The 16,120-nt window shown below is 38.5% G+C and overlaps 1 protein-coding gene across 6 annotated transcripts in view; it reads right to left on the bottom strand.

Annotated features, from left to right (window-relative positions):
* LOC121879395 overlaps positions 1-13,022 on the bottom strand; it is a 355,762-nt gene extending 342,740 nt beyond the window's left edge. For 2 of the 6 annotated variants that reach the window (XR_006091321.1, XM_042386017.1), the window contains exon 1: positions 12,686-13,005. Coding sequence is in view for 3 of the 6 variants with exons in the window: in XM_042386017.1 (XP_042241951.1) it covers positions 12,686-12,784 (99 nt within the window). In the remaining 3 variants the exon portion in view is untranslated. Of the gene's footprint in view, positions 1-1,708; positions 2,552-11,301; positions 12,541-12,685 lie in introns of those variants that run through there. The other 4 variants (XR_006091322.1, XM_042386016.1, XM_042386014.1 and 1 more) reach the window with 4 other exon arrangements.
* Positions 13,023-16,120: the final 3,098 nt, after the last annotated feature.

The following is a 16,120-nucleotide window of genomic DNA, read 5'->3' as shown; positions in this document are numbered from 1 at the left end:
GCTAAAATAATATCATCAGAATTTTAAATAATTTTTCTTACAATTTTATAATGTGAAATATAACACAATAACACACTAACACATAACATAATCCTTGGTTTAATAACTACTAAAAATATTCTCCCGTTGTTATGTTCTTCAATAGACAGATTTACTATGTATTAAATAGCAAATATAAATAAATGAAGAAGTTTTATTTTATCTCAATTATAATTTTAGTGTATTTATAATTATCCAAAAATCATAATTAAACACAATTTCCTAAACCAATTTAAACCCAAAACTTAAATAAAAAAAAAAACCCACTAAAACAACTCTTAGACACGAGTTAAAACAATCCTTTATACTCTTCCCAGAACTAGCAACTGCAGTAATAGCAATAATAATAACAATAATAATAGTTCAATCAATAGCCATGATGTGACATTAGACGAGAGGAGTTATCATAAGTAACTCCAATATGTATGTATGTATGTATGTATGTATATGTATGTATGTATGTATGTATGTATGTATGTATGTATGTATGTATAGTAGCGGGAGTAACATGTGTTGTTTCAGCGTTGTGGGGGGGGGAGGAGGGAGGGAAGGGAGGGGAGGGGGAGGGGGAGGGGAGGGGGGAGGAAGAAAAAGAGGAGGAGGTAGGAGGAGGAAGGAGGGTGGGTGGTGTAGATGATGAAAGAGAATAACTAAACGTGTAAGAGGGGTAGCAAAAGAAAGAAAGAGAGAGAGAGAGATAGAGAGAAAGAGATAGGAAGAGTGTAAGATAAAATGGAACACAAGTAGCACAGAAGATAACTAAAGGAGATACATAAGGAGAAGAAGAGAATAGAAGAGAAGAGAAGAGACGTAAGTAACAAAGAAACAGAGACAGATAGAAACACGTAACAATAATAAATACAGGAACAAGTAACAGAAACACACGGAACAATAAAGTACACAAGAATAAGTAACAATGAACAAGAACAACAGTAACAGAAGAGAAAAATAAATAATCAAGAAAGACTAAAGACGGAATCAAAACTACGTAACACCAATTAGCAAGTAACACCAAGTAGCAGCAATAATTAGCAGCATCAACAACAAAGGGTAAGTGAGGTAGCAAAGGAGGCGGAGGAGGAGGAGGAGGAGGAGGAGGAGGAGGAGAAGGAGCATCATAAGAAGCAGTAGCAGTAGTGAAGTAGCATCCTCCTCACCCGTCACCCCTCAGTGTCTAGTGATGGCGAGGTCTGAAATACGAGCCTCAGTGGGGAAGATGTTCGCGACTCTGTGCCAGCACCGGTTATGGTGGTAAGGAATGGTGGCATGATGGTAAAAGATGGTAGTATGGTGGTAAGGGAGGGTGGTGATGGTGATATGGTGGTTAGAGTGATAAGGAATGGTGCCATGATTGTTTAGAGATGGTACCATGATAATAAAGATGATATTTATTCGTATCATGGTAGTGGTATAATCAATGGTAGATATGATATAACAATGGTAATGGTTTATAACAGAGTATAGTGCTAATATAATGTTGGTATAGTATGGATCATGGTAGCGTTATGGTGATGGTATGTTGGCAGATAACGGAGCTAACTATGGTATTCAAAGCATTATAATCCACTACTGTTTACTGTTAATAGATTACGTCTGTTTGTTACCCGTTGATTGTCCTAATTGTCCTCACTGTTATATTAATCGTCTGTTTATGTAATGAATTTTGTACCTGTTTTTTGCCGTTGTTGACGTTGCTTGCACTGTTGTTTGTCCCCCGTTCGTTTCTGTTGTTGCCTATGTCCGTTGTTTTCTGTTGGCACCGTTGAAGTTGGTAGTTTACTATATTACTTCTCTTCTTGTAGGCACTGTTGTTTCTGTTGTTACCGTTGTCAATATTCCTTCTGTTGGCACTATATATCCTCTTGTTGGGGGCACTGTTATTGTTGCTTCCGTTGTACACATGCTGTTGGCTTCCGTGTTCGCACTGTACTGTATATATTTTTTTCAGCTCTCACCGTTGCTTAAATATATCTAAAACTCTCCATGTTGTCACTATCTTGTTATTGTTGTCACCACTGATGTTGTGCGGTGGTAGAGGAGGGAAGCTGTGGTGTGTGATGGTAGAGTTGCGGCCTCTGTTTTTTTTTGACTAAGTCCCTATCGTCACAACCTGTAGTAAATGCTCTCCGTTGATGGCTGAGTGAGAGTCAGTGATGGTAGGGTTATTTCTGTCTCTTACTGACTATAGACTGAGTTACAATTGTTAGTCTGTGTCAGTCTATCGTCGTGGTAGTACTGCTTGCTGTTGCTGTGTATTTCCCCGCGTGCTTGCTTGCTTGTGGGTGTAAGTACGTGTGTGTATATGTGTGTATGTGTGTGTGTGTGTCTGTATCTCTCTCTCTATCACTCTCTCTCTCTCACTCTCTCTCTCTCCAGCCGCCACACCACCGCAGTCGACCAGCCTCCCCTACACAGTGCTGTCTCTAGTCCTTGCATTCCTCTCTACCCTCCCACTAAATTAACATCACCTTCACTGGGTCTGGGTGTGTGTGTGTGTGTGTGTGTGTGTATCCTCCCCCTTCTCTCACAGCGCAGGATCACTCTGATACAGTGACGTCTCAACGCAGCATCCATAGCGCAACGCACCCACCCCTTAACACACACACACACAGCGCACCACCACCCATTATACTACCTCCCACAGCGCAGGAACCAACGCGCACCCATCACTGCGCATCACACACACACACACACACAGACACACACACACACACACAAGAGCTTCACAGGGACAGGAAGCGTAGACTTGATTCAACCAGATACTATAATATTACCATCTAACTCACTATACCTGGTGATGATTATGTCACCATCACGTGTAAAACATAGCCAGATGGTGAACTATAGTCAAGATAACATGATACTGCACTCATTATATTCCCAGCATCACCATTAACAATATGATGGTGACATTGGTTGTATGATAGTGAGCAGGACAAAAATATGGTGTTATCACTGTATATGTAAAAATTCATGAACTGCTACCATTATCACTTCTACCATAGGAATGTTAACACCATATATATCCTATTTAAACACCATTTTCACCAACCACCACAACAACCACAACGCTACCACAATTCCACAGCGACAACACTACCACAATCCTCCCCCCCCCGCAGCATCACCAACCACTACTACCACTATTCACATCACCACCATCATGTAACCATACACCAGCACAGATACAACTACCAGCATAACCACAATCACCATCCCTCATAACCATCACAAAGCAACCACAATTCACCTCAACCACAACTACAAGTCACCTCAACCAGACAGTATAGTGTGTGTTGATCGTTAATTTTATACAAAGAAACCTATAACAAAATACCTATCGCGTTTATAGGTATTAACTAACGCATCACTTGTCACCATTATTAATATTATGTCACTATTTTCGTCATCATTATAGCGTCACCATCGTTTACTATGCTTCATCACTATCGTCATCTATAACACTGTAATTAACACTATCACCTGTATGGCACTATTATCATCATTTCTTATAATCAACACTATATCGTCACTATCAACACCATCATTAGTAGTATTAATAGTAGTAGTATTATGTGGTAGTTTACTATTATATATGGTTCACTAGTATGGTGATAGTGATGGTGATGGTGATGATGGTGATAGTGATAGTGTGATAGTGATGGTGATAGTGATGGTGATGGTGATGATAGTGATGGTGATGATGGTGATAGTGATGGTGATGGTGATGATGGTGATAGTGAAAATATAATAATAATAGTGACCAAAAAAATTTAAATCCCTTAAGCCCCAAAATATCAATTAATTTTCGCGTTATTTTCCTCTTAAAAATATCAAAGTTATTTTTTCTTCCCAGGACGACAGAGGTATATACACTGCACTTACACTGGCGCTGTTCGTCCTCTAATTAGTAAGATTAATGACCTATTTAAATAAGAGAAAAAAACGGTTGTTGCAATAACGATCGGTGTCACTTGTAAGTGTAATAACCTGGTCAATAACATTATTATCACGTTATTGTCATTTTTTTCTGGTGAGAGAGAGAGAGAGATAAGAGATAGAGAGATAGATAAAATGAAAGAGAGAATAAGTGAGATATAAAGATAAATTGAGAGAAAGATTATACAATATGGAGAGAGAGAGAGAGAGAGAGAGATAGAGAGAGAGAGAGAGAGAGAGAGAGAGAGAGAGAGAGAGAGAGAAGAAAAAAACAAACAGAACCAAAAACAAAACCAGAAAAAATCCCAAACACAGAAAAAAAACAGAAACACAAACCCACAAACACAAACCTAACCTAACCTAACACCACAAACCTAACCTAACCTAACACCACAAACCTAACCTAACCTCCTTCACTAAAATCCATAACCACGATATATATATAGCCTATATGTGTAAAAATAAACACACATAGGAAAACCATATATGTTAAAACACCAGAGAAACAAACAGATAGAAAGTGTCATTTTAAAACAGAGAAGCAAAGCGTATCAGAGGCGGTAATCAATAGTTGTTAATTATAAGGTGTATTAAAGCCTATGTGTCAGGCCATGGAACGCGAGGCTGTGTGTGTGTGTGTGTGTGTGTGTGTGTGTGTGTGTGTATTATAGAACACATATGTATGTATTTCCAGAACATATGTAGTATATGTAATTTACCATGTATTGTGTTTGGGTATTGGACATATATTTATTCATTTCTAGAGCATTTATGTAGTTACAGCACACATATGTAGAGAGAGAACACGTGTTTATTTACTTTGAGATTATACAGGGTGGTTCACAAAGGAGTAGATTATTTTCATGATGTATATTTCTACTTAAAATATTATTGGTATAGTTTTCTCTCATCGCCTTTGTACATGTTATTCATTTCGGGATTTATTGGGGGTTTTTTTCATTCATTATCGGGAAAAAAAAATTTTCATTCATTTTACGGAACTTCATCTGTGTTAATTAATTTACAACCCGTAAGGTAACACTTTCGTAAGGTCGTGACGTAATAACTCTCTTGGTTTATATTCAAGTGATATAATTCTGTAACATAACTTGAAGGAAAATAATTATACCGAATTGTTCTGGTGAAAATGTTCCCTTTTTATGATTTAAATACTCAATTATTTTTGTCCTTATTTTTTACTGTTTTTTTACGCTTCTTAATATTTTTTTTTACAATATGACTAAAGTAGGAGAATTTATAGTTAAGTTCTTGAGTATATGACTAAAGAAAATCAGGAAAATTTAAATATAAATCGAATCACTCCATATATTTTCCTTATTTTCGTTTACAAAAAAACCTCACTACTTTGAAATTTCAGTAAAATACAAATATTCTCTTAATATTTCAGTAATACAGAATGATATTACAAAATTACACCTGTATTAATTATTTATTTACACCTGAGTCACTGTACTATCACTGGTTACAGGAATTATTATACCATTGATTATATGTTTTCACTGTTATCTCCTGTATTAATTAGTTTACCCAATTCAGTGTCATTGTAAATTAGACTCATTCACTGTTTTACATTTTTACACTATTTTACACATTTGCTTTTATATAATATCACTTGAGAGATATATTGAGAGTATAATTCTATTTCACTGTGTACACTATACGGGAAAAGTATATCAAGCATATACTTTGTAAATTGTAAAAGAAAAGTTAAAGCCATTTGTCTTGCAATATATTTACAGTATTTAAGACAATTGGATTTTTTACTAATTAATCCTAAAACTTGTAAAAAAAAATTAAAGAATTCTGGAAAAAATATAATTCACAAGCGATTAATTACGACGATAATTATTCTACGTTTAATAATAATTATATATAGGATTTATTTTATCACTACTGATTATTTTTTTTTATTTCCTTGATTGATTATATATGAATTATTATATTATTCCTTCGGTTAATTATTTAGGAATTATTTATGTATTCAGCCATATTTTGACTTAATGGTTTGTTAACAATTATAGAGTTTGTCTTATTAGATAATATTTTATTTACTGTTTCATGATTATATTATGTAGAATAATTTATTGAAATTTTATAATACTGAAGAATTGTTTGGATATTTTGTAGAGACAGACAGACAGACAGACAGACACACAGGAATATATAGACAGAAAAAACTGAGATAGAAATAAACTATTGGATTTTTTTTTCATAAGTAAATTATATAAGACAAATTTATATACAATAAAATCCCGAGCGATTTTTTCTTCAACTTCAGTGATAATAAAAAAAATACCATTTTTTCCATACTCAATATAAGGCTTTAGAAATAAACTAAGAATATAGAATAAACATATAAGTTATCGGTAGTATAAAAATATATATAAACAATATCTTCTATCAATACAAATAAAAAAATATATTTTCCACCAAAAACTTCCAAATTTATAAAAACAAAAAGTATTTCCTTTTAATAAACTTCCAAAAATAAAAAAATAACTATTTTCTATGAACTTATGAACCAGAAGACACAATGTATTCTCCCCTGACTCCTTTCATGGTCGTGTTTATTCCAAAGTGAAGTGTTAACTGATCTGGCTGATGGACAAGGAGGGTACTGAGGAATTGAAACCGAGTCATTACTGTAGAGGGTATAAGACGTATAGTTTAAAGTGAAGTGTATGTCGTGGTTGAGTGTATGTTAGTGGTTGAGTGTATGTTAGTGGGTGAGTGTATGTTAGTGGGTGAGTGTATGTTAGTGGGTGTGAGTGTATGCCGTGGATGTGAGTGTATGCCGTGGATGTGAGTGTATGCCGTGGATGTGAGTGTATGCCGCGGATGTGAGTGTATGCCGCGGATGTGAGTGTATGCCGCGGATGTGAGTGTATGCCGCGGATGTGAGTGTATGCCGCGGATGTGAGTGTATGCCGTTAGCTCACACTCTTTGCCGTGGATGAGAGCACAAATCTATGCCGTAGTTGAGAGTTTAAAGACAAAATCAAGAGTACAGACTCAAAAAAATAAAATAATTAATGTGTAAAACCAAAATTATCCCAGTGTTGAAAAAATTATTTGAGTACATTACCATTATTAATAATTAGTACAGAAACGAAATTATCACGTACATGTAAATCAATGTTGAAACAAAATTATCACCTTAAGTACAAAATTATTACATCCAACACGAAATTATCAAAGGGCAGACGCAAAATTATTCAAGATTTGCAAAAGTTATATGAGTCACAGTGAAGCGAGATAGAATTATTACAGCAAAGTTACATAATTATTACAGTAAATTATTGTGTCTTCAGGATACAGGGAGGTAAACGATTACAGCCTTGTCAGTTTTGAAATTATTGTTATTATTATTATTATTATTACAGCGAAAGGGGAAAAAATTAGCCATATTAAAGCGGAATTATTGGATGACATAATAGACGATGGATAATAAACAAGAACGAGATAATCGGAAAATTATCAGAAAAGAGACATAAACAGATAGGGATAAATAAAGGCGAGGAATAAAATGATAAATATAGGAGATAGAAGGAAAGAGACAACTAACGTGAGAGAAGAGAAATAAATGAATTAAACGAATGAAGAAATGAAAGAAATAAGGAAAGAAATTACATCAAGGAAATAAAGTTGTGGTTTGGATAAAAATGAAAGAATAATGATAATAAACAGGAAGAAATGATAAGTGAAAGAAGGAATGAAATAAACCAGAGAGAGTAAACGAAGGGAATGAAGTGAGTCTATGTAACTGAATGAAGGAATGAAGTGAGGAATAGAAATGAAATAAAGATGTCAAGAGGAATGAAGTCATGACACCATAATGAAACAATGACATCACAACGAAGGAAATAATAACACTGTGATAAACAAGTGACGTCAGAATGAACAAGTGACGTCAGAATGAACTAGTACACCACCAGAATGACGTCAGAATGAACTAGTACACCACCAGAATAAACTAGCACCACTAGAATAAACTCGTGACGTCAGAATGCACCCACATGACATCATAACCTAACTATGACATCACCAACCAAAGCAAGATTATCAACTTAAAAGAAATACGCTAAGTTACAGTATACTTAACATGTGAAAATTATTATACAGGTGCGAACACGATTTACCTGAACACACACACACACAAGGTATACTAATTAAAGACGAGGTGTAAAGCGTGATATAAGTGTCCCAATTGAACGTGTATATTGAGGGAAAAAATGCGAAGGTTTTAAATTATTTCCCCTGCGCCGCGGTGGTGGTCATACACTCGTTATATTATCGAAAAAATAGTGGGATTTTTTTTTTATAAGAGTGGAAAAAATAGGGAATTATATAATGGTATAACATATAATATAATATACTATATATGAATGATTAGCTATATGGGGAGTTATTTTATATTAATTTATATATTGTATAAAAAAATAATTACCTAAGGATTTTATTCATAATATTATTCATCTATTTTTTTTTGTATTAATGAAGAAAATAAAATAAAATATCCCGAGAAAAATAAAAACAATGTAATTTAAGTTTTCTTTCTTGATCTATATAAAAAATATATAAATAAAGACAAAATATAACTTGAGGTAAAAACACACATTAGTTATGGTTTCTTATGGCTGGTCCCTACCAATCAGGAAGCCGTAAATTCCACATTATATATCTAGACCTTCTATTTCTTGCCTACGTAATGCGGGGGAGAGAATCATACAACGAGACAGAGAGACAGAGAGACAGAGAGAGAGAGACAGACAGACAGAGAGAGACAGAGAGACAGACAGACAGACAGAGAGATATTTTTTTTCTTTTAGCCTGCAGAATATCGCGTAAGAAGATGGAGAAGAAGAGGGATTAGATGAAGAAGAGGAAGAAGAAGAAATTAAGAATAAGAAAAAGAAGAAAATCCCGATTATCTTTTGATATTACAATATAGAACAAGAACAAGAAGATAAGGGAACACAACAGAACAGAACAGTTACGATAAGGAATTAACAACACTACCCGCCGTAGAAGACTCCCGCCGCAGAAGTACTCAAGGCATCGGTGAGGACTGCGAGACTTGGGATGCATAGCGTGTGTTTGCAACGTCCTGACACACACACACACACACACACACACACATTTACATATATGCCGTGTCTACCCGGCATAAAAATATCCCCGTGTTAAGATACAAACTTCACCGTGTATACCTAAAAATAACACACACACACATATATATATACATATATACCTTGATAAAATCACACGGGAAAATGGAAACAACGGAGTACCTTAGCTTTCGTCTTTATTCAAGACATCTTCAGAGGCAACTAGATTACATGGACAGAGAGAGGCTTAAATATACAGGGTGACCTAAAAACATGAGGTCAGGTCATAATGATGACATCCACTAATCCCCACACCAACACAACCGTAGAGGAGCTTAAGAGAAGGGTGGTGACGTGACTAGACAGGTCAGGTCAGAAAAAAGGGACCCACAAAATAACTGTCATACATCAAGATCAAAGGTTTTCAAAGCAGTTTTAACCTTGGGCCACTGACAAATAAATTTATGTAACATATTATCAGTTTTGAACTGACCATCACTAAGGTTTATTGATTTTAATTCCTTAATCAAACTAGCTTCAACCAGAAGTCTTTCTGTGACACAAGATGATTTGAATACTTCTAAGCTTTTTTCCCAAGCAATGGGGTGATTATTATTCCTAACATGAACGAACAAGGCACTGCTTTCAGATGCAGTTCTGATATTATACTTATGTTGTTTGATTCTGAGCTGCAGTGTTTTTCCTGTCTGACCTACATAATTACAATTACATTGGCTACATGGAATACAATAAACACTTCCATTTACATTCAAACTTGGGCTATTTCTTATTAACATATTGGTAATGGTTGAGTCATACTTGAAAACAACATTAATATTTAGAAGCTTGAGGGACCGAACTAAAGGGACAAATTCATCACGATAGGGCAGAGTCAAAATATTCTTAAGTGTAGGAACTTGTCTGGTTACAGAGGAATGAAAGGATTTTTAGCCCTTTTAAAGCAACGATCAACAAACACAGAAGGGTACCCAAGTTTCTGTGCAATAGAACGAATGTGTTTAAATTCGTCGTCAATAAATTCAGAGTCACAAATACGCAGACATCTTAGGAACATAGCAGAAAAAACTGACATTTTGGTAGACTCAAGGTGATTGGATAAAAAGTGAATGAAACTGTCTACCTGTGTGGGCTTTCTATATACCTTAAATTTATAGTTTTGGCCATTTCTCATGATAAGCATATCAAGAAATGGAAGGGATTCACTTATTTCTCTTTCAATTTTGAATGTGATACTAGGGACAATATTATTAAGCTTGTCTAAAAATTCCAAAGGGTCACTGTTTTTAGGCCAAAGACAAAGAACATCATCTACATATCTATACCAAGGAGGAATACAGTCCACTACATTGGGGAGTAATCTAGACTCAAAGAACTCCATACATACAGAGGTCTAGGTTAAGATTGAGATGTTATATGGATAGCTTAACTAAAGTACACGTTAGCATCACGTCTCCAATATCCCGGGCAGCGACGAACACAGAGTTACAGCTGTACTTTAGCTTTTCCTGTTTTGTTAATACACCGTCAGGAGGAATATAATGGTCGTCCCTCACCTAACCTAACCTAACCTAACCTAACTTAACCTAACCTAATCTAACAATAATCTCAGCTCCGCCGCTCACTCTGATGCATATGCCATATCAGATATCACAAGTCGGGAGAATTTACAATGGTTTAAAGAAAGAGACTGAGAGAGAGAGATAAAAAGAGGTAAAGAAAGAGAGAAGGAAGGAGATGAGACAAAAGAGAAAGAGAGAGAAAATCTACGTCTAAATTTATCTAACTTCGTCTTTATAGGATGAGTGTTACAGCCCCTCCATGTCTTCTTAAACTACGGTACTGATTTCTGCTTGTAATATATTATAATATAGGTATGACCGTCTGAGAGGAATTCCCTATATGTCCCGTCAGCTCAAACAACAAGATATTTTCCTACTGTTCTTTTTTTTTCTCTAATTAAATCAAATACTGATAAATATATACTGTTTATCCCCGTTTTCAATATCCATATGAATAAAATCCTAAAAAAAAAAAAAAAATACGCAATAATATGATTTTATTTAGGGAGAAAGATGGAGAGGGGAAAATATGAATATGTATCTATCTATATAAATTACTGAAGAAATAACAAATAATATATAAACTCCAAAGAAACAAAGAAACAAACACGTACAGAAGCTTCCAGGCGTATACGAGCAACATCCAGCTTGAGCGGCCAACAATGACAGTCCCTTTCTCAGCTTGAACAGTCACCAGTTAACTCCAGCAGTCAGTAACCTCCTCCTCCAGCAATCAACAGTCACCAATCCTCAGTCAGTTCCCTCTTGTTTCACCAGTTACGAATGGCCTCCAGGTTTACCAGTCACAATGGCCTCCAGGTTTACCAGTCACAATGGCCTCCAGGTTTACCAGTCACAATGGCCTCCACTGTTAGTAGTCACAGTGGCCACAAGCTTCAACAGTTTACTTCGGTTCTTTCGGTTTAACAGTCACAACGGTCAACAGTTTCAACAGTCTCTCCAACGCCAACAGACAAAGTGACCTCAAGTTCCGTTGCGGAATACTGGCTGGCTTCAAGGACTTGTGCGTGTGTGTGGCAGGAGCGACACCCAAGGCCCACGAACACCGACCATCTCAAGAGGTTTTCAGAACGTGGAACAACACCTCGTTAACGTCACCAGCGCGGAGATCCAAGTCACACTGGAGGTCGACCTCAACCCTCACACTGGAGGTCGACCTCAACCCTCACACTGGAGGGCGACCTCAACCCTCACACGACACGAGAGAGTAACATCAGTCTCATGAAGGATCAGCTTTGTTAATGGTGATTTTCATTTTATTTTTTGTATTACTATTATTATTGCAAGAGGTATCGTAGGTTAGGTATTGTTTGTTTGGTAAAATAAGAACAATGACGTATTGTTTCTGGTCAACAGCGTCACGAGGCTCATGACACCACGGCACAAACTACCAGTACAGAGAGACGAGATCGATGGTACACAAACACTCGTCAAGTCCAGCGAGGATTGTTGACAATATGCAGAGAAATGTTTAGAAAATTCTCGACGGTGACGCAGCTGGAGTGATGCACAGTCACGAGACGTTACCAAAGGGTTAAGGGGGTGGGCGGGCTGGGCTCCCGACCAACACTGATACGAGGACGTGTGTCAGGACATTTATGGGCGTGGATGGGCGGGTTGGTGGTCATCACTGGACATGTCTTGCGGCGCGGCGGACACCAGGCCTACGCTGCCGTCTCCGCCATCACCTGCCTCCCTCACTATACAAAATGGCCGACGCGGGGTTGCCGAACGTAGCCCAGGCCAACCGATCCTCTCCACTTGTTTAATTTCCAAAAATTACTACCAATTAACAAGCAGAGTCTGGCAGAACCAATGAGAGCTCACTAGGGGGTGTTACGGACCTGCGCAATAACCACTGCGCGCCGGCGCTACTTCCCCAAAAGACTGCTGACTTTCACGGCCCGCGTGGCCTCTCTACCTCACTGTACAACACCTAACCTGAAATAACAAACGAAACACATAAACAATGCTTACTGTCAGGCGAGTCGGTGAGGCGGTTGTGAGATGTATGACGCCAAGGCACTGGCCACCCGTGTGGCCACGTATGGTGTATGGACTACCACACGAGGCCATAGGCCGCAACACAGCCTAAATGCTGGCCACCGAAGATCACATATTCTGATCAGTCTTGACTTAAGCCACTGACACACACTGATCTGCAAGTGTCGCCGGCCAGACCTGGCAGGAGACAGCGTGGGTGGTAGCAACTGTGCAACACTGCAACACTCCCAAGGTTCCCGGCGCCTCCGCACGCCGGGGAGGCCCACACGCGAATGTCTCGTGAGGGACGCCGAGGCTCTCACGGCCCCGCGCCGGCCCGCGCACGCGCCCCGTCGAGTGGTGGACGCTACGCGCAGGCGCCCACTGGCTAGCTGGCCCGCAGGCCCCGCCTTCGCTCCGCCCCTGGCCCCGCCCCGTAGGGTGCTCGGCCAACCCCCGGTCGCCTGTCCTGAGGGTTGTGCCTGGGTGACCAGTGACGGGCAGCGGCCGGCCAGCTCTTGCAGGCCTTCGACACTGACCACCGCGGCCACAAGCACACGGTCGCCACCATGGCTGCCTACCGACATGACCCGCGGCCACCGCCAGGTCATAGGTGAATGACCTCTGAGGGCAACACTGCCAGCAACATGACTACCGACAGCAGGTCGATATTCTTCATTGAGTTAATCTAGTAACAACAGCTGCTAACAGATGGCGCGAACTGCCACTTCCCTCAATGATCTAAGTGCGTATGTTTATTCAGTCACCGCCTGGGCTGGGAACCACGTGTCTCTCCGCCCGGCGAGCGACACATCGCCGCCAGTGAACTCTGCAACAACAGCACCGTCCTCTATGTTGCTGACTGTGAACATTACCAGTGAAGATGTTAGCCGCTCTCCAAGGCTTAGTATTGCCAACACTGAGGACCACAGTGAGACGGTAACAGCGAGGTGTGGTGTGGTGGCTGAACACCTACACCTCCACCCGGTACCCTAGTCTCAGGTTCACTAAGATATAATACCAAAAGGTGTCACAGTGAAGAACTACAAAGTGAGGTTCTTACGTCATAGTAGAATAGAGTTAGTGACTGACCTGGGTGATTGAGAAGAACTGTGAAAGAGAGAGTTTTAAGACAATAAGTATTTAGGAGTTAATATTACATCTCTCAGAGCCAAATAACTCAACTATCCCATCAACGAAGGCGCTGATTAATGTGTCCTAAAATATTTTGAAATTGTATTATCTAAAAAAAAAAAGTCATTTATAACAAAAGATCATCAAAAGCCGAGGAATTATGTGCTTTTGTTAATGTAAAGAATTCAATATTACTCACAGGTTAACATATCAAGAGACACACTTTCCTTATATAACAACTGATAAGAAACCTGTATAGATAACGTCAAATAAAAGACAAATTGTTTAACTTTTTTTTTTGCACATTATTACATAAACAAAATCAATTGATCAAAATTATGTAATCAAAAACACTTTAGATTTTGTTACATTTTAAGAAGAAAAACAAAACCAAAACGACTCAGTAACATTAGGCAAAAAAATCACTTTATAAAATACAACAAAATCTTATCTAGTGATTTATTTTTTTTCAACAACTTACCAAAACAAAAAAACAACTAAATAACTTTCCATAGGTGTTAAAAAAAAAGATTAGAAGAGTTATTTACACAGGTGAGGGTCAAAGGTCATTCACCCCTAAGTTGATGAATTCAGACGAAGGTGAGGAGAATCGATGATGAATAAGGAGGACAAAAGCGAGCCAGGTCTCTCTCTCTCTCTCTCTCTCTCTCTCTCTCTCTCTCTCTCTCTCTCTCTCTCTCTCTCAAGTTCGTGAGGAAAATTTACTGTATTTGATATTTTGTTCGTAATTAAGAAGTGGTAATTGATATCTGTGGGCGTGGTTATGGTGTTAGTATGGGCGTGGTTATGGTGTTAGTATGGGCGTGGTTATGGTGTTAGTATGGGCGTGGTTATGGTGTTAGTATGGGCGTGGTTATGGTGTTAGTGTGGGCGTGGTTATGGTGTGAGTATGGGCGTGGTTATGGTGTTAGTGTGGGCGTGGTTATGGTGTTGAAGCCCATGGACGTGGTTATGAATTGTTAGATGTGGGCGTGGTTTATGGTGTTAGTATGAGCGTGGTTATGGTGTTGATATGGGCGTGGTTATGGTGTTAGTATGGGCGTCAATTTATGGTGTTAGTATGGGCGATAGTTGTAATTGTTAGTGTGGGCGATGGTTATGAGTTGTTAGATGTGGGCGTGGTTATGTTGTTAGTATGGGCGGTATTTTGGTGTTAGTATGGGCGTGGTTATGGTGTTAGTATGGGCGTGGTTATGGTGTTGAGTCATGGGCGTGGTTATGGTGTTGAGCCTGGGCGTGGTTGTAGTTGTTGAGTGTGGGCGTGGTTATGGTGTTGAGTATGGGCTGGTTATGGTGTTAATTATGGGCGTGGTTATGGTGTTAGTATGGGCGTGGTTATGAATTGTTGGTATGGGCGTGGTTATGGTGTTGGTGTGGGCATTAGTTATGGTGTTAGTGTGGACGTGGTTATGTTGTTGGTATGGGCGTGGTTATGGTGTTGGTATGAGCGTGGTTATGGTGTTGGTATGGGTGTGGTTGTAGTTGTTGGTATGGGCGTGGTTATGGTGTTGAGTATGGGCGTGGTTATGGTGTTGAATGTGGGCGTGGTTATGGTGTTAGTGGGCGTGGTTATGGTGTTAGTATGGGCGTGGTTATGTGGTGTGGGCGTGGTTATGGTGTTAGTATGGGCGTGGTTATGGTGTTAGTGTGGGCGTGGTTATGGTGTTAGTATGGGCGTGGTTATGGTGTTAGTATGAGCGTGGTTATGGTGTTAGTATGGGCGTGGTTATGGTGTTAGTGTGGGCGTGGTTATGGTGTTAGTATGGGCGTGGTTATGGTGTTAGAATGGGCGTGGTTACTATTTTACTCATCATAGACAACCCAATCACTCACTACACCCGGGGTCATGATAGACGTAGTTTATTTGTTACTAACGATAGAAGGAATGTAATAGCCGTAGTTAGGTATGTGCGAAACAAAAAATTAACATTACAGACATACTTACAATGTTAACAACTACGTGAGGTTGACGTAGGGCATAATAATGGACATGTATAACGACGGACATAGTGGACATAGTTAGAAGGGGGGGGGTTGTTAGTAAAGGGTTGTTATGACAGTTATTAATTAGTTGTTACTTGTAAAAATATAAGGGTTATTAAAATACCATTAATTCTTGGATTATGTTAATGATTATAGGAATTATATCTTGAAGTATAATTGAGTTGTTATGATTTATTGATGGTAGTTAGCTTGTTAATGTTATAATTGAACTGAAATTGGTGATTAGGATAGTTAGTTTGTTAATATAGTGATTTAAATTATCATAGGATT

This window comes from Homarus americanus, unplaced genomic scaffold (assembly GCF_018991925.1).
Source record: "Homarus americanus isolate GMGI-L3 unplaced genomic scaffold, GMGI_Hamer_2.0 scaffold30768, whole genome shotgun sequence".
Classification (NCBI taxonomy): domain Eukaryota; kingdom Metazoa; phylum Arthropoda; class Malacostraca; order Decapoda; family Nephropidae; genus Homarus; species Homarus americanus.
This window is presented reverse-complemented; position numbering and strand designations above follow the sequence as displayed.